General features: G+C 36.0%; 1 protein-coding gene across 1 annotated transcript in view; it reads right to left on the minus strand.

The window, feature by feature from the left end:
- The window catches only part of EPC2 (enhancer of polycomb homolog 2), a 178,572-nt gene that overhangs the window by 12,727 nt on the left and 150,683 nt on the right, over positions 1–15,162 (minus strand). The window contains exons 8-10 of the mRNA XM_027835591.1: positions 9,027–9,116; positions 6,961–7,106; positions 6,520–6,863 (exon numbers count right to left, since the gene is read on the minus strand). Coding sequence (XP_027691392.1) covers positions 6,520–6,863; positions 6,961–7,106; positions 9,027–9,116 — 580 coding nt within the window. The remainder of the gene's footprint in view (positions 1–6,519; positions 6,864–6,960; positions 7,107–9,026; positions 9,117–15,162) is intronic.

Genomic DNA, 15,162 nt, shown 5'->3' on the forward strand with positions numbered 1-15,162 from the left:
AAGAGTTTAAGTACTCAATTTTCAATGAATGACATTTTCCCATAGATTGTCCTAAAATTTTTGAAATTAAAAACCTGGAAATAGCTATTCTGTATGAAAATTTATCCTATTTTTAAAAGATCATCCTCTCCCAGAGAAGGTTGATTTTATACCTCCCTTGATACTTCTTTTAGCAGTTAACTGTCAGGAAATATTTCTTTTCATTGACTACAAAAAAAAATCTATCTTTTTATATGCCAATATCATAGGAATGTTTTCTCTACCTTAAATGTACTTTATACTAAATTTTATTCGTATTTGCCAAAATCATTTGATATTCTGAGCCCATTCTCCAAAGCCTTCAAGCCTTAGATACCCCTTCGTCATCTAGCTGAAAGATATATTTAGAACAAACAAACAAAAAAGAAAAAAGCATTTCCAAGACTAAGCTTGGTTTAAATGCAAATACTTACTGGCTCTGGGACTGAACATGTTCCACTAAAAAAGGACTTTGTATTCCTTTAGTCAGTTTTAAACTAACTCAGTCTAGACCAGTTGTTCTTAACCTTTTTTGTATCATGGACCCTTTTGGCACTCTGTTGAAACATATGGAATCCTTCTCAGAATAATGTTTTAAATGCATAAATTAAAATACATAGGGAAAGGAAATACAAAAGAAATTAATTATATTGAAATACTGTTAACTGAAAGGGGCAGCTAGTGGGCTCAGTGGATAGAACACAGGGTCTGAAGTCAGGAAGACCTGCGTTCAGATCTGCCCTCAGAAACTTACTAGCTGTGTGACCCCAGGCAAGCCACTTAACCAGTTTGCCTTGATTTACTAGAGAAGGAAATGGCAAACCACTCCAGCATCTTTGCTAAGAAAACCCCATGGACAATAATGGTCCACAGGGTTATAAAAAGTTGGGACACAAATGAACAACAGTTATTCAAAAAAAAAAAAAAAAAAAAAAAAAGGTTTGTGAACTCCATATTAAGAACTCTTGGTCTAGTTCAGGGATGGAGAACCTGCAGCCTCGAGGCCCTATATGGCCCAAGTGTAGCTCCTGGACTGAATCCAAACTTCACAGAACAAATCCCCTTAATAAAAGGATTTGTTCTATAAAACTTGTACTTAGTCAAAAGGCCACACTCAAGGACCTTGAAGGCCACAGGTTCCCTACCCCAAGTCTAGTTCAAGTTTACCAGTTTAATAATAGGCATCATTGTATAGTACAGACTTTCCTAATGTTGAAACAGATATAACATGGAGAGAGGGAGGATAGTGTAGTATAGTGCAAAGTGTGTTGAAGTTAGAGAACTTGGGTTCAAATACTAGCTATGCTACTTGCTGCCTGTGTGAATCTGGACAAAACAGAAATTCTCTGGGGTTCAGTTTCTTTGTCTGCAAAATAAGGTGGTTAGAGTTATGAGATGACTGGTAAGATCCCTTTCCAATTTAAAAAACTATGATCCTATTATACTAATCATTGTCTTTTTTTTTCTCTGGATTTACCAGGCTTGTCATTATCACAGAATACTTAGTGTTAGTTGGACTTATACTTAAAAAGTAATGGCTATGCTAACTGATACCAGTTTTCTGTTCTCTATGGAGTGTTTACAATTTTATTTTTTCATTAAAATATGGTCACAAGGGTAAGGCCTCTTTCCTGTCATGAATAAGATTGCATTGTCTGGCTCAATTTCAAACCTTCTGGTTCAGTGTCAAGAGCAAGGCCAAAAAAATTACTGAGCTAATGTGAAGGCCAATTCACATTGAAGGTTGCTGATTCCTTAAAAAGAAATTGTGATATATCTGTTACAGATATAGACCAGAGTTCAACTAATAATCAAAAGTAACTGGAGCAAGAGAACTAGAAAACAAACTGGTTTTGCACTGTTTTTTCATACCAAAAATAAATGGAATGTTGGTTCACTGAGAGCCTCTAGATTGTTGTACTTAGTAATAAAAATTCTGCCCAGTTCCCCCGCTGCTCCTTACCCATTTAAATAGTGAGTCATTTTTGCAGCCTAGGTTGGTATACAAAGACATCTATGAACACTGGAGATGGGGTCTGGCTGGGAGCACTATGCACGGAACACTGCAGCAAAGAGGGAAGAAGGCAGTGCACCATATCCAAAAGGAGGTCCCAGTGCCCATACAACAGGAATAGGTATCATCTGGCAGCTTTGTCACCCACTACGCCAGTCCTGGGTCAAAGATTCAGAGCAGTTTGAGAATGGGACCTGTGCCCACAGAGTCATTACAGGATAAAGAGCCTTGAGGTGTGTACCAGAAATTCAGAAGCAAGCAGCAGCTGTGTGGCTCAGACCCCAAGAGCAGAATGCAGTCTCAGTTCCAGCTTCTAGATCAGCCTGAATCCTACAGAGGAAAAACCAGGGTAGGAATCCCAGACCACAGGGAGCCTACAGATCTGTCTTTCTGAACCAGCAGAGCTTTCTATGTGGCTGACAGAGGTTGAGTCCGACAGCAGTTTATTATTGCTTAGACTCAAACTCAGGTCAAAATTATGCAGTGGAAAGTGGGGTGGGAAGGTGGGTGAAGGGAAGATGATCATACTTTGCCCTGAATCAGACCATTTCAGGGGCACTGGGGGCTTGCAGGTCCCCAGCCTGAGCTGAGTTGTTGCTGAGGTCTTGGAAAAACACAACTCAATACCCAAAAAAAGCAATGACAAGATTAGCCTAGACCTTCCTTCCAGAAGTACTCAGAGTTTAGGCTTCACATGAAGTCTGAAGTCAGGAAGTAAGCTGGAACAATGAGCAAACAAATAAAGAATTCCACATTAAAAAAAAAAAAACTATTTTAGTGACAAGGACACTTAAGACAGAAACTTAGAAGAGAATGACTGCAAAACACCTAAAGTAAAGCCTCAAAGAAAAACACAGCTTGGTCACAAATTCAACTAGAATTCCCAAGAATTTAAAAACTTTTTATAAATTACATAAGAACACTAGAGGAAAAAATTGGAAAAGAAACGAGAGCTATGGAAGTAAGAATTAGAAAGAGAATTAACAGCTTGGCAGAAGTACAGAACCTCGTCCAAGCAATAAGCTCCTTGAAAATTGAAATGGACCAAACAGAAGCCAAGTATGCTTATGTAGCAAAAAGAAACATTAAAACAAAATCAAAAGACTGAAAAACTAGAAGAAAATGTAAGGCATATAAAGCAAAACAACTGACCTAGAAAATAGATCAAGGAGAAAAAATTTAAGAATCATTGAACTCTCTGAACAATATAACATAACAACACAACACAACACAACATCAAAACAAAAGCAAACAAGCAGAGGCAGCTACGTGGCACAGTGGATAGAGTACCACCTCTGGAGTCAAGAGGACCTGAGTTCAAATCTGCCCTCAGACACTCAATACTTACTAGCTGTGTGACCTGGGCAAGTCACTTATTGCCTAGCCAAAAAAAAAAAAGCAAAAAGAGAGCCTAGCTATCCTTTCTAGAGACTATGTAATGTGAAAAAAACATGGGACTGACAGCCAGGAAACCTGGATTCTACTTGTCTTTGCCACTGAGTCACTGTGTAATAAGTCACTTCTCAGTTTTTTTACCTATAAAATGAAAGGGTTGGACTAATTGATCTCTAAATTTCATTCTAGCTCTAATATATCTATGACCATAGTACAAAGATGGTTCCAGAAAAACTTCCAGTACCTTACTGATCTATACTACATACACTTACACAATGTTTCATATTTATGATTAATAATTAACAGTGTCCTATGTTAAGGCTTATAAAATGCTTTCTTCACAATAACTCTATAAGGAATATAATGGAAGTATTACACTCATCATTTTCTGGATGAGGGCACTGAAACTCATAGAAGTTAAACTACTTGCTCACAGTTAATGGCTCTCCTGTCAGCACTGACATTCAGACCTAGGTCTTCTGAATGATTCCAGTGCTCCATTCCCTATAGAAGGCTGTCTCTTCTGCCTAGTATTACCATAACTTTAGAGCTAAGGAAACTAATTCTCAGAGAAGATTAAGTGCTTGAGCTAGAAATTATAACGGGGGGAGGGGGGTGTCTTCTGACTCCTAGTCCAATATACTTTCCATAGTCCAAAGTTTACTTACCATTTTGCCTGGCCAATTTGTGTTAAGGGGAAAAATAACTTACTCTACTGAATAGTAGATGGCAAAAAAGCTTATAGTTGAATCTCCTAACAAAAACATAACTTGCTATATCATGTCATGCAATCACAGTAGTATACTTTAGCTTTGTAGTTCTTGAGGGAAGCACAAAATCACACTATTTTTAAGATATAGGACATATCATCTAGAAGAAAAAGAATGCTTGGTCTGTCAAGCAGGAAAGATAAAACCTCTATTAGTCTATGATGCATTCTTTCACTTAAATAAATATTAACTGCTGAGAAAGTTGTTGGAATTTAAATCTCCTGAAAAGCACACACATATACACAAACACATGTGACATTTATAATTCTCAATTCATGGTGGTATGTAATTAAATAGTATCTTAGAACTTTAAAGCTAAATATTACTTTTTCTACAGCTCAAGTAATCTCTTTTTCCTCTGAAATAGCATAGTAGCACTTTATACTTATCTTATTGCACATTCAAGTCTATCTTACATTACTGTTATTTGTAAAAAAACTAACAGATGAAAGCAGTCTGCACCAAGAACCCTTGATCATTTTCCACTACACCAGATTTCTTTCTCAATTAGGCTGTAAACTCTACAACGCCAAGAAGCTTGTCTTATTGTCCTATGTATTCTAACACTGACTGGTATATAGAAAACATTTAATAAATATTTGCTAGGTTAGTGCTATGCAGGTTTAACATTTATTAGAAATGGACACTGCTAAATATCTGGTAACAGTATTAAAAGTATGTTCCCATAGTAAATTGTATTGTACTGAAAAAAATATTAAGCTATATTTTTCTGGCATAGGATAATTTCTTTACAAAACAGAGTTATAATAATGGTCAAACCTCATTATATTAAATATCCTTGTATGACCAAAGCTTTTTAAGCTCTGCTAATGGTGCTGTTATATCGAAACACCATTTGATGCACTGTGAAAATTATAACAGTCCCTTGGAATTCAATGAAAGTAGATTTGACCTGTAGTTAAAATAATACATCATACCTTCTTACTATATTTAGGTATTATAAAACAAGATTGTATAAACCAAAGGCAATCTTTTATCATAAAATGAAGCATGCCTATTTCAGCTTCCGAATCTTATTATTCACTAAGTATTTATTCAAACCTTAGGTGAGACAAGAATAATTCATGAGGGTTTAAAAAAATTTGGACTGGCCATAAACTTTATTAATTAATGGACTTCATGTACCATAATGTCATTTCCCCCCCTATATTCACTTAGGAGGGAAATAATTAATTTGAAGAATAATGTGCCAACTTAAAATTACTAAAATTCAATTTTTCATGAACATTTTAAAAGAAATACTTCTACACCAAGTTTTAAATGTAAGTAGTTCAATGATAAATGATTGAACCCTACTGAGATCAAATTTCAAGCTAAAATGATTTAAGTCAATTTCAAGCAGTTTAATATAATTTTGCATACTAAAATGCACCATCACGTTAATAATTTAAAAATACAGGTACATATATGTTTCACAGAAACAGAGCATTATTCCCACAGTATAAGCCAAGCCACAACTACTATAATCTCTGGATATCATACATTATTTACAATGTACATATCATAAGAATATTAATAAATTACACATACACATGTCATATAAGGAGGTTATCTACAGACGAAACAAAATTCAAGTTACATTTTTGTAGTCTTTGGATGCCATGTTATTTACAATGTACACAGCACGAATATTAAAATAAAACTAAAGAGCATACAGCTGAGCAACATCTCAAAATTAAAAAACACTATTCAAAACTAGGTCAAAGGAAAGAAAATACTTCAAATAAAATTACAATCTTTTGCAGATTTAAAAAAAAAGCATGCAAGTTTGGGGGAATTAAAATATAATTTCTATGTTACTCACAAGGAGCTACATTCTGCTTACAAATTTAAGCAATATAGTATGATAAAAAGTTAACTGAACCCCAACAGACAGGTCAAAAGTACCTAGTTGTGTCGGGCTCTATGGTCGGTTCTCCTATAATGGATCCCCCCTGGACACTACTGTATGCTACTATACCAGGGAAGCATACTCAACACACAATTCATTTTAAAATCATAGCTTATAGGATAAGTTAAAATGATTGGTCTCAATATGCTTATTTTTTTTATCTGATTTGAACAGTGAAAGACAAAGGAAAAACATGGATCAAAATAGCATTTTGCTAGTAAGTAGGATTCAACAACTATATCTTACTATGAATAGTTTTCTTGGTACAAAGGAAAATGGAAAAATAAGCAAAGAAATATTTTAAATACTGGTTTGGAGCGTGTATTCCTTCAACAAGAATCATCATGCTAATACTGTAGGCACATACTTCAAGCTCCACAACTCACATTCTTAACAAATTGATAGCCTACCTGATATGCCATTCCTGCTGGTGTTCAATAAAGCTACAGATGCTGCAGAAACTCTTTTATTGTTCACAGTCTGCCCTGGTTTCCTTGAGGTACATTCTTCACTATCACTGTCCTGTAAATTTAGTAGCCTTGGCTGGAAACACTGTAGTCGACATGATCTGATATTGCTTAGTATTTCAGAAAGGGACAGTCTGTTTTCACAATGTTTATTGGAAGCATTGGTCCATGAGAAATTAGAAGAAAAGTCTACAGTTTGGGAAGAGCTTGAAAAACCATTCAGCATTTCTGGGTCTAGCTGTTTCAGGACAGGGTCGTGTTCTGTGGATATCCGGTCCATTATGACCCTGAAAAACAATATATGATTAATTACTAACTATAAGAGCTTTATAAAAAGTTTCTTTATTTTTCACTGCCTGAATAGATTGAAAACAAATAGTTTACCTTCCACCTCTGCCAATTCTCCTCCTTGCGAATCCTATACATCTTCTTGGGACAGTAAGAGTTGTAAGGCAGTGCCTATATCTCAACTTATCTAAATCTGCCAGTTCTGAATTGTCATTTGAATGGTTAGTTTGGTCCAAACGAGGCTATAACAAAAAGAAAAAAAAAGAAAGAAAGAAACATATAGACTAAGATGAGAAACAAAGTCAACAGTATGTAAAAAAAACAACCAAAAACCTAATTTAAAAAACCTCTAAGTTTAGTAGCATTGTAACAACCAAAACCTAAACAAAAGGTTGTTCTAAGCAGCTCACTGCATTTTTTGGACAGCTCTAAGTGTTAGAAAGCTTTTCTTTATCTCTAGCCAGATCAGCAACTTCTGAGACAGCTAGGTGGTGCAATGGATAGCGCACAGGCCTTGGAGTCAGGATGACCTGAGTTCAAATCCAGTGTCAGACACTTGACACTTACTAGCTGTGTGACCCTGGACAAGTCATTTAACCCCATTGCCTAGTCACAACTGGAAAAGAAAAAAGAAGTGCAACTTCTGCTTATCATTTCTACTTTTGCCTTCTTGGGCCCAGTACAGCAGAACAAGTGTAATTCCTCTTCCACAAGATAGATCTTCAAATATGTGAAGTGAAATATCTCTCTCCCTCCCACCCATCTTAAATCATCTTTACAGTAAAAACATACCCAATTTCTTCCATAAATCCTTATTTCCTCACATTGGAATAGCTCCTGCTTGTGAGTATACTTCCTAATACATGCCACTCATCCCTATTCTATACATTAAGTTTCAATTAATGAGAACTGTAATTACACTAGTTTTCTTGGTTGCTATACCATGCTGCTAATTTACATTAAGAAATTCACACAATTAAATGAAAAATTCACTTATTAAAAGCTTCTACTTTGGGCTAATTATTTTAGAAGATACATAATTTTAAAAGACTAAGGTGGTTCCTGATATTGAGGTCAAAGTTTGGGAGTGGTGCTATCACCAAATTATAGATGTCTTGGTTTAGGAAACTAGACAAAAAAGAATTTAATTTATAGTAACTAGGAAGCAGCCATTGGTCAAATTTAAGCTTTCTATACATTTACCTTCAAAACAATGATCCAACCAATTGCATTTCAGTTCCTATTTCCCTTCATTAAAAAGACTAACCTCCTGTTATCCTCTGCCTTCTGTTTCCTTTAAAAAATAATTTTTGTGTTACTGCCCTGGATACTTCAATAAACAACCCCCAACTATTACCTTTAAAAAAATTTTTAATAGGAGAGACAAACATTTTGTGTGTGTGGCTGAAGATTAACGAGACTGATTGATTTTTCAAAAAGCACTTGAGAACCAGTCTAATTACCTTAACAGTCAATCATACCTTAAACATTAATTATATTACTTAAAATTCAAGCAACCAGAATTTTGGGCTGACTGGCAGGTTTTTTGTATCTTTTGTATAATTAATTCTTTGGAGTTATACTAAATGTATTTTAACCTGTTAGCACAAACTCAACAAGACATGAATTTTATCTAAATATACACACCTTCAATAGAAAAACTTCTGTCTAGTTAAACCAATTAACTAACCGAATGACTAGATAAAATATTGCCATGTAACAGCTTTAAAATTACCATGGTCACATCTGGCACCTGAGTGAGTATGCAGATTAATATCTTGCATTAGTCAAAAAGTTTTCCAAAAGTAAAATGTTTTTAAAAGTATATTGAGGCTTTTTGTTTATAAACAGTCATTTTTGAATACATAACAGCACTACACTCACCCTGAACTGAACCCTAGGAATGAAATACTGGATAAATTCTCTTCAGCCAATAAATCTATAGTTAAACCAAAAAGGTAATGAACATGGATGAGAGTCTACAAATAAAAGTGCCTGATGAACTTAGGAATGACTGACTTACTTTTTTTTAGCTTCTCTTCTTCACCCAGTAGTTGCTAAATAAATAATGCTCACTAACATCCCATTTCCAGATCAAGAGAATGGTGCCTTGATATGATTCTATTCCAGTTCACAATACCACAAAAAAGTAAAATTCTTACAGCAAAATACTGGCATCCTGCCCTCCTCCTGAAAGCACAGGGACCATCAGGATCATTTTCTTCTTCAGGTTCTGAAACTGGTGATGGTACCTAAATGGAAAAGGCATTTCATTTTTAGGTAAGAATTCATTTCATAGTTCTATCTTTAAATATTTCTAAAATCAGAATTCTGGTCATAAGTAATGATCACAAATTATAAAAGACTTCATTTCTTCCCAAAACATTATTTAAATGTTATTATTTTGGTTTGAAATATCATCCACACTCTTCGAGATCCTGTCAGATAAGTACATCAAGAAAGGTAAAACATTTTAAGACATGTCATTATTTCTTACTGGCCTGAATAAAAACCTCAAGTGCCTGGTGCTCTAATGTTGTTGTTTGTCCTTCACTCTAGAATAGGACTATGACATCAGGATGGTGATGCCATGACTTGCAAGTGAATTGGATTTAAGTGAGAGAGGGCTGTGCAAAGTCACCAGCCTCATTCTTTTCTCTGGAGCCATCTGGGTCCAGTGACAAGATATAGATCAAGACAACTGGAGGTGGCCCTGGCTGCAGTGGGAGACCGTGGCTTTTTTAAGCTAAAGTCTTTCCCAGACCTCAATTTGACTGAGGCAACTGCCATTGTGATTAAGGCTAGGTAAAAAGTGAGGCAAAGAAATGCCTCTTTACTTATTTAAAAAAAAATTAATTTGGGAGGGGAAGACCCTCAGGGTTTCTAGCCAAAACAGAAACAAGTGCTATTTACATTCACTCTGAGCCATCAGGACCCAAACAATGACCACTAAGTGGGGCTTGGGCTGGGATCTACTGTTGGCCAATCAATGTGAGCCAGAGCGAATTGGGTTTAAGGAATGGTCCTTAAAAATCTAAAATTCCTTAAAGAAATCTAGCAGTAAACCCCAAGATATCTTGTAAAGCTTCAACCATCAAGATTTATATTCCTTTGGGCAGAGCTGGTGCTCTGTAGGGAGCAATTTATTTATATAGAATGGGCTATTTTTATATAGAATGAAGTGAAGGGTGTCAAAAAGTTTCCAGGCACCAAAATGTTCCTACCACCAACTTTCCACAGTTAATGACCTTTAGAACCCTTCTTTCAGGGTGACATTATCTTCAAAAGGTTCCTGTTAAAATATGGAGTGATATGCTGACTTTGACACCTGTTAATGCACTGCTTTGTGAGGTACAGTGGATGTAGGGTTGACTTTAGAATAAGAAAGACTTGAGTTTAAGTCTTATCTCTGGAACATTTTAGCTATAGGATCACAAGTAAGTCACTTAGTATTAAGGCCCCAGGCAACTGTCTAAGACTATAAGTTACAGACAGGTTGCCAATCTCTATGTTGGAACATATTTCCACACTGCTGAAATTAGAGGCTTAGCCTTTGCCCCACCCAAATTTAAACGGACAAGCTAGTAAACAGCTGGGTCCTAGAGACACAGAACTGAAATGAGGAGTGGGAAAGGGCTGAGAATGAAAATGTAGTCTATTGGTTTAGACAGTAAAAAGCAAAGGACAAGGGCCCAAGTAAGCACAACAGGTTCTTGAGGAGCCCAGAGGAACAAAAAAGACTCTGGGAATAGGTTAGGGGGAGGAAAAGCAAAGCCAAATAGAGAGCCCCCAGAGAGGGAGCATGGCCAATATGGCACTAAACAAAGAATCTCAAGGCCCAGGGTTCCAGGCTCAGCTTTGCTATTCAATATGTGTGACCTTGGATAAGTTACAAACTGTATAGTATTCACATCTTTAAAATAAGTTAATTAGATGGCCTAATACCCCTTCCAGCTCTAACATTTTGTGACTTTCTAATATAACCAAACAAATGTACTTTCAAATGTAAATATTTAATAATTTTAACAACACCTCATCTATCCAACAATCTTACTTGTCTAAAATACAGCCAAGCACCAGGAAGTAAGCAAAAAGAGGCCTATAAGCAGTTAAAATACATGTAATAATGTATATACACTGAAGCTCATGCACTTTTTTCACAAGGGAGCTCTTGGCTTCTCATTCAGAACTATTTACTCTTACTTCACACAAAATTCGTGCAAACTTGGCTCTCTGGTTTTCAAGCCCAGATAAGAAGCAGAAAATTAGGAGTCTGTTAAGGACTGTGAAGCTGATAGCAAAAAGAAGTGACAGCTGACAGAAAGGTTTTAGACAGAAAACCTACAAAAAGCACAGTAACCTGGAGATATTTAACATAGAACAAACGGTCCTGTAATAAACCAGTTGTCAAGGAAAAGTTAAATCACAAGTATACTTCATTTTAGAAGTCAATAAAGTGTATGATACATTTTAAAAATTATATCCAAAATGGTTACAATAAAGAAGTTTGTCACTTAGAAGACTACCAATTATCTGGAAAAGTTATTCATTTGCAACACCGATGTTAGGAAAATGAGGCATTACTGTATCATATTTGCTTGAACATTTTATCAAAAAGCTGTATTCCTACCTTGAGGAGGAAATCAAGAAAAAAATTTTTTCCCACATAATGTTACCTTTTGTTTTGTCTGCCACTCCACCTTAAAAAAAGCAATTATGACTTCTACCTGAGCCTCCTAAAAAAAATTAAAGAACATTAACTAGTTGAATGTCTTTCTTTACCAAAGCAGGCAAAGGATTAAAAGAGCAACAGGGGAAACATAGCTGCTTATTTTCTGGCTAGAGGAAGGGAAAGGTGCCTCAACCAGTTTGCCTGCTGTAAGTAGCACTGAGCAGACTCAGTCTGAGAAGAAAGGTGTCTGTCTGAGGTGCTAATGTACCTCCACAACCCCATGGGGAGCCAGTGAAGAAGCAGTGAGCTGGGGCTGCAGTAGCTACCTGGTTCTTCTTCCCTGGGGACAAGGATACTTAAGCCCCAAATATGAAACTTGAAGGGAAAGGAAAGGAAATCCCAAATGTGAATATCACCTTTTCAGTCACTTTGCACATTATCTCTTTCTCCCTCTCTTCAATCACCCCCAATTCCAGGAACCTCTCTTCAGTTCTATCCTTTTGTTCTCCTCCATACAAGTACACATACCAAGAAGCTTTCATTAAGACTCTCCCCTAAATCCCTAAACAAAATGTTTATTTCTTGTAAAATTTTTCAGGAACCAGAGTAGGACAAAGAGAAAGTGATACCAGGAGTATCTACAGGGACAGAACACAATTCTGGGTACTAGTTCCAGTTCTTACAGTAACAAGTTGTATGGAATTTGGAGTCACGTTAAATTAGATCTATGAATTCTAGATAAATATCACAAAATCAAAGCACTTTAAAAGAGTTACTACTAATTGTTGTTTAACTTTCGGTGATTCATTGTCCTTGAAAAACAGAATCTCAAAAGATTTATTAAAGGCTGCCATTACCAAGAGCCAGTGATTTGTGCTATCTTATATTTAGAATGAATTTACAAGGGTAAGAGAGAAATTATGTGAGTAAATATAGTTAAGCAGAAATAGTGATTTTGAGATACATTAAGCATGAGAATATTATTATACTAAGTAACATCCACGTACTATTCAGCCTTGTATACTTATCTAGCAATGAGCTCAAGAGATGTTTGGGAAAGATTTGGCATCAGTGGTAAATAGTTAAGGGTGTACTTCAAACTGAGATGTTTCTCAGACTTTGCTAGTTTATTATGAATCTACCATGCACAAATTTATCTAACACTTCTTGAATCCATATAGCCAGGCTAAAATGCACAAACAAGTTATATCTTGAAAATTCATTTATTAAGTTGGTTATTTGCATAATGAAATGTGTTTTCCTACAAAAAAAAATTATACATAATTGTTAAGTTTCTAGGCCAACCCAACGAAACCTATTTAATCCACTGTAGTACCGTGCTTAAGGTCTGTCACAATGTTTTTAGGGGTAAATGTGTTTAGCATTTCAATTTGATACTTCAGGTGACACTTGCTCAGTACAGCCCTTGCAAGTATGAAGTCCATTTTTTATATTTCAAGGTACCTTCCAGGAAGTGATATTGGTAGTAGAGAAAATGTCAATGGACCAGGTTCTAAGAAAGTGAAGTAATGATTACCAGTCAGATGCTGTCTAATAAATAGCACCTGTTAATCTCTGACCTGCAGGGTTAGTAATTAACTACTTTTCCATTTCAGAATTTCTGTGGTAGTAAATCACTGGTATTATCTAGTCAATTCAATTCAATTCAATTCAATTCAAAATAGGGATGGACATGTAATTTCACTAGCATAAGGAAATCCTAGATGAGGATCCCTCTACCAAAGTACTGCAATTTGTAGTCTTAGAGGTTTACTTAGGATTGTTATTTGATAAGGATCTCACAGCCAGTATAGGATTTGAAGCAAGGTCCACTACTCTATGCTGCCTATTCTATGTAAAGCATTGAACATAATTATGCAAGAGCAGTGTAAAATGTACTTTAGATCAAGAATCAGTGTGAAAAAATGTCAGCAGGGATTAGCATACTACAATCTTCAATATGAATCAAGTTATAACGCAGGGGGGGGGGGGGGGTAAAAAGGCTACCCTGATTGCATCAAGAGGCAACACGTCTACAGTAGGTGCATTGACAGTTCCACTGTACTCCAGACTGGATCAAATGAGATAATATTTGTAAAAAAAAAAGTGCTTAGCACAATGCTTGGCACAAAGTATGTTCTTAATAAATGCTTACTTCCTCATTCCCTTCCTTTACACTGACCTAGTCAGACTTCACTAGCATTGTCTTCAGTTCTGAGCATCCCATATTAGGCAGAACATTAAAAAACTATACAGTATATCCAGAAGAAGGTAACATTCTAGAACAATGAGAGAACTGAGGAGCATGGCATAATAAAGCTGCTTCAAGGGGCAATCAGGTGGCGCGATGGACAGAGCGCTTGGAGTCAAGAGGACCTGAGTTCAAATCCGGCCTCAGATACTTAACACTTACTAACTGTGTAACCCTGGGCAAGTCGCTTAACCCCTATGGCCTCACCAAAAAGCAAAAAAACAAAAAACAAAACAAAAAAGATGCCTCAAAGATCTAGAGAAAACACTTAAGCAGATGTCATGATATGAAGTGTTATTATGTGAAAGAGGGGTTATTAAGACTTGTTTTTTGTAAAGCCAGAAAACAGTTTTGCTTTGCAGAGACACAGATGATGGCTTGATGTAAAGAAGAAACTTTTGATTAAAGTGGTTGTAAAACACACCCACACACCCACCCACCCACCCACCCACCCACACACACCCCTCATACACACACACACACACACACACACACACACCCACACCCCAAACAAACAAAAAAACAGAACAGGCAGCTTCTGGAAGTAATGGATTCTGCTGCCCTGCACATCTTTTCAAACTTGAGATTCATTTATTTCTTTCATTAAAAAAACCTTTTTTTAAAATTTCTGAACTTAAAAACCACCTTGCCTGACCGTTGGCCCCCCATGGGTGTTTTCATATGTACAACAGAACAACAACAAAAAAGAGGTCCGGTATACAAAACTGTGAATCTATTTTCTACAGTTTGCTTTTATTTTAAGTATATAATAAATTCAATACTTTGCTTTCAAAACCATGCTGACCTGTTGTGCTTCCTTCTGAACTGCCTTATGTTCTTTTCTGTGTATTTAAAATGTTTCAGTAGTTCTCTCTCTCTCTCTTTTCTACTCTCCATTCCCTGCCCCCATTTAAAAGGGATAGACCACTCTTTTAATAACCTAGTATAGTCAACTAAAACAAATTCACACAGGTGCCAAGGCCAAAAATGTATTTTTTTCTGTCTGCACCTTGGAACACATCACCTCTGTCTAGAGGTATATAACATGCTTCATCACAGGTCCTATGGAGATGTGGTTGGTCATTGCTTTGATCAGAGTTCTTAAGTCTCTTAAAGTTGTTTTTCTGTATGATGTTGTATAAACTGTTCGCTTGGTTCTGCTTACTTCACTCTGCATCAATTCATACTTTCCAGGATTCTCTGAAATTGTATCTTTTATCATTTCTTATGGCACAATAATATTCCATTATATTCATATACCATAATTTGTTCAGTCATTCTCCAAATGATGGGTAACTACAAATCATCAGTTTCCAGTGCATTGCTTTTTTTTTCTTTCTTTCTTTCTTTCTTTCTTTCTTTCTTTCTTTCTTTC

Source organism: Vombatus ursinus, unplaced genomic scaffold, assembly GCF_900497805.2.
Source record: "Vombatus ursinus unplaced genomic scaffold, bare-nosed wombat genome assembly UNPS02014816.1, whole genome shotgun sequence".
Lineage (NCBI taxonomy): Eukaryota > Metazoa > Chordata > Mammalia > Diprotodontia > Vombatidae > Vombatus > Vombatus ursinus.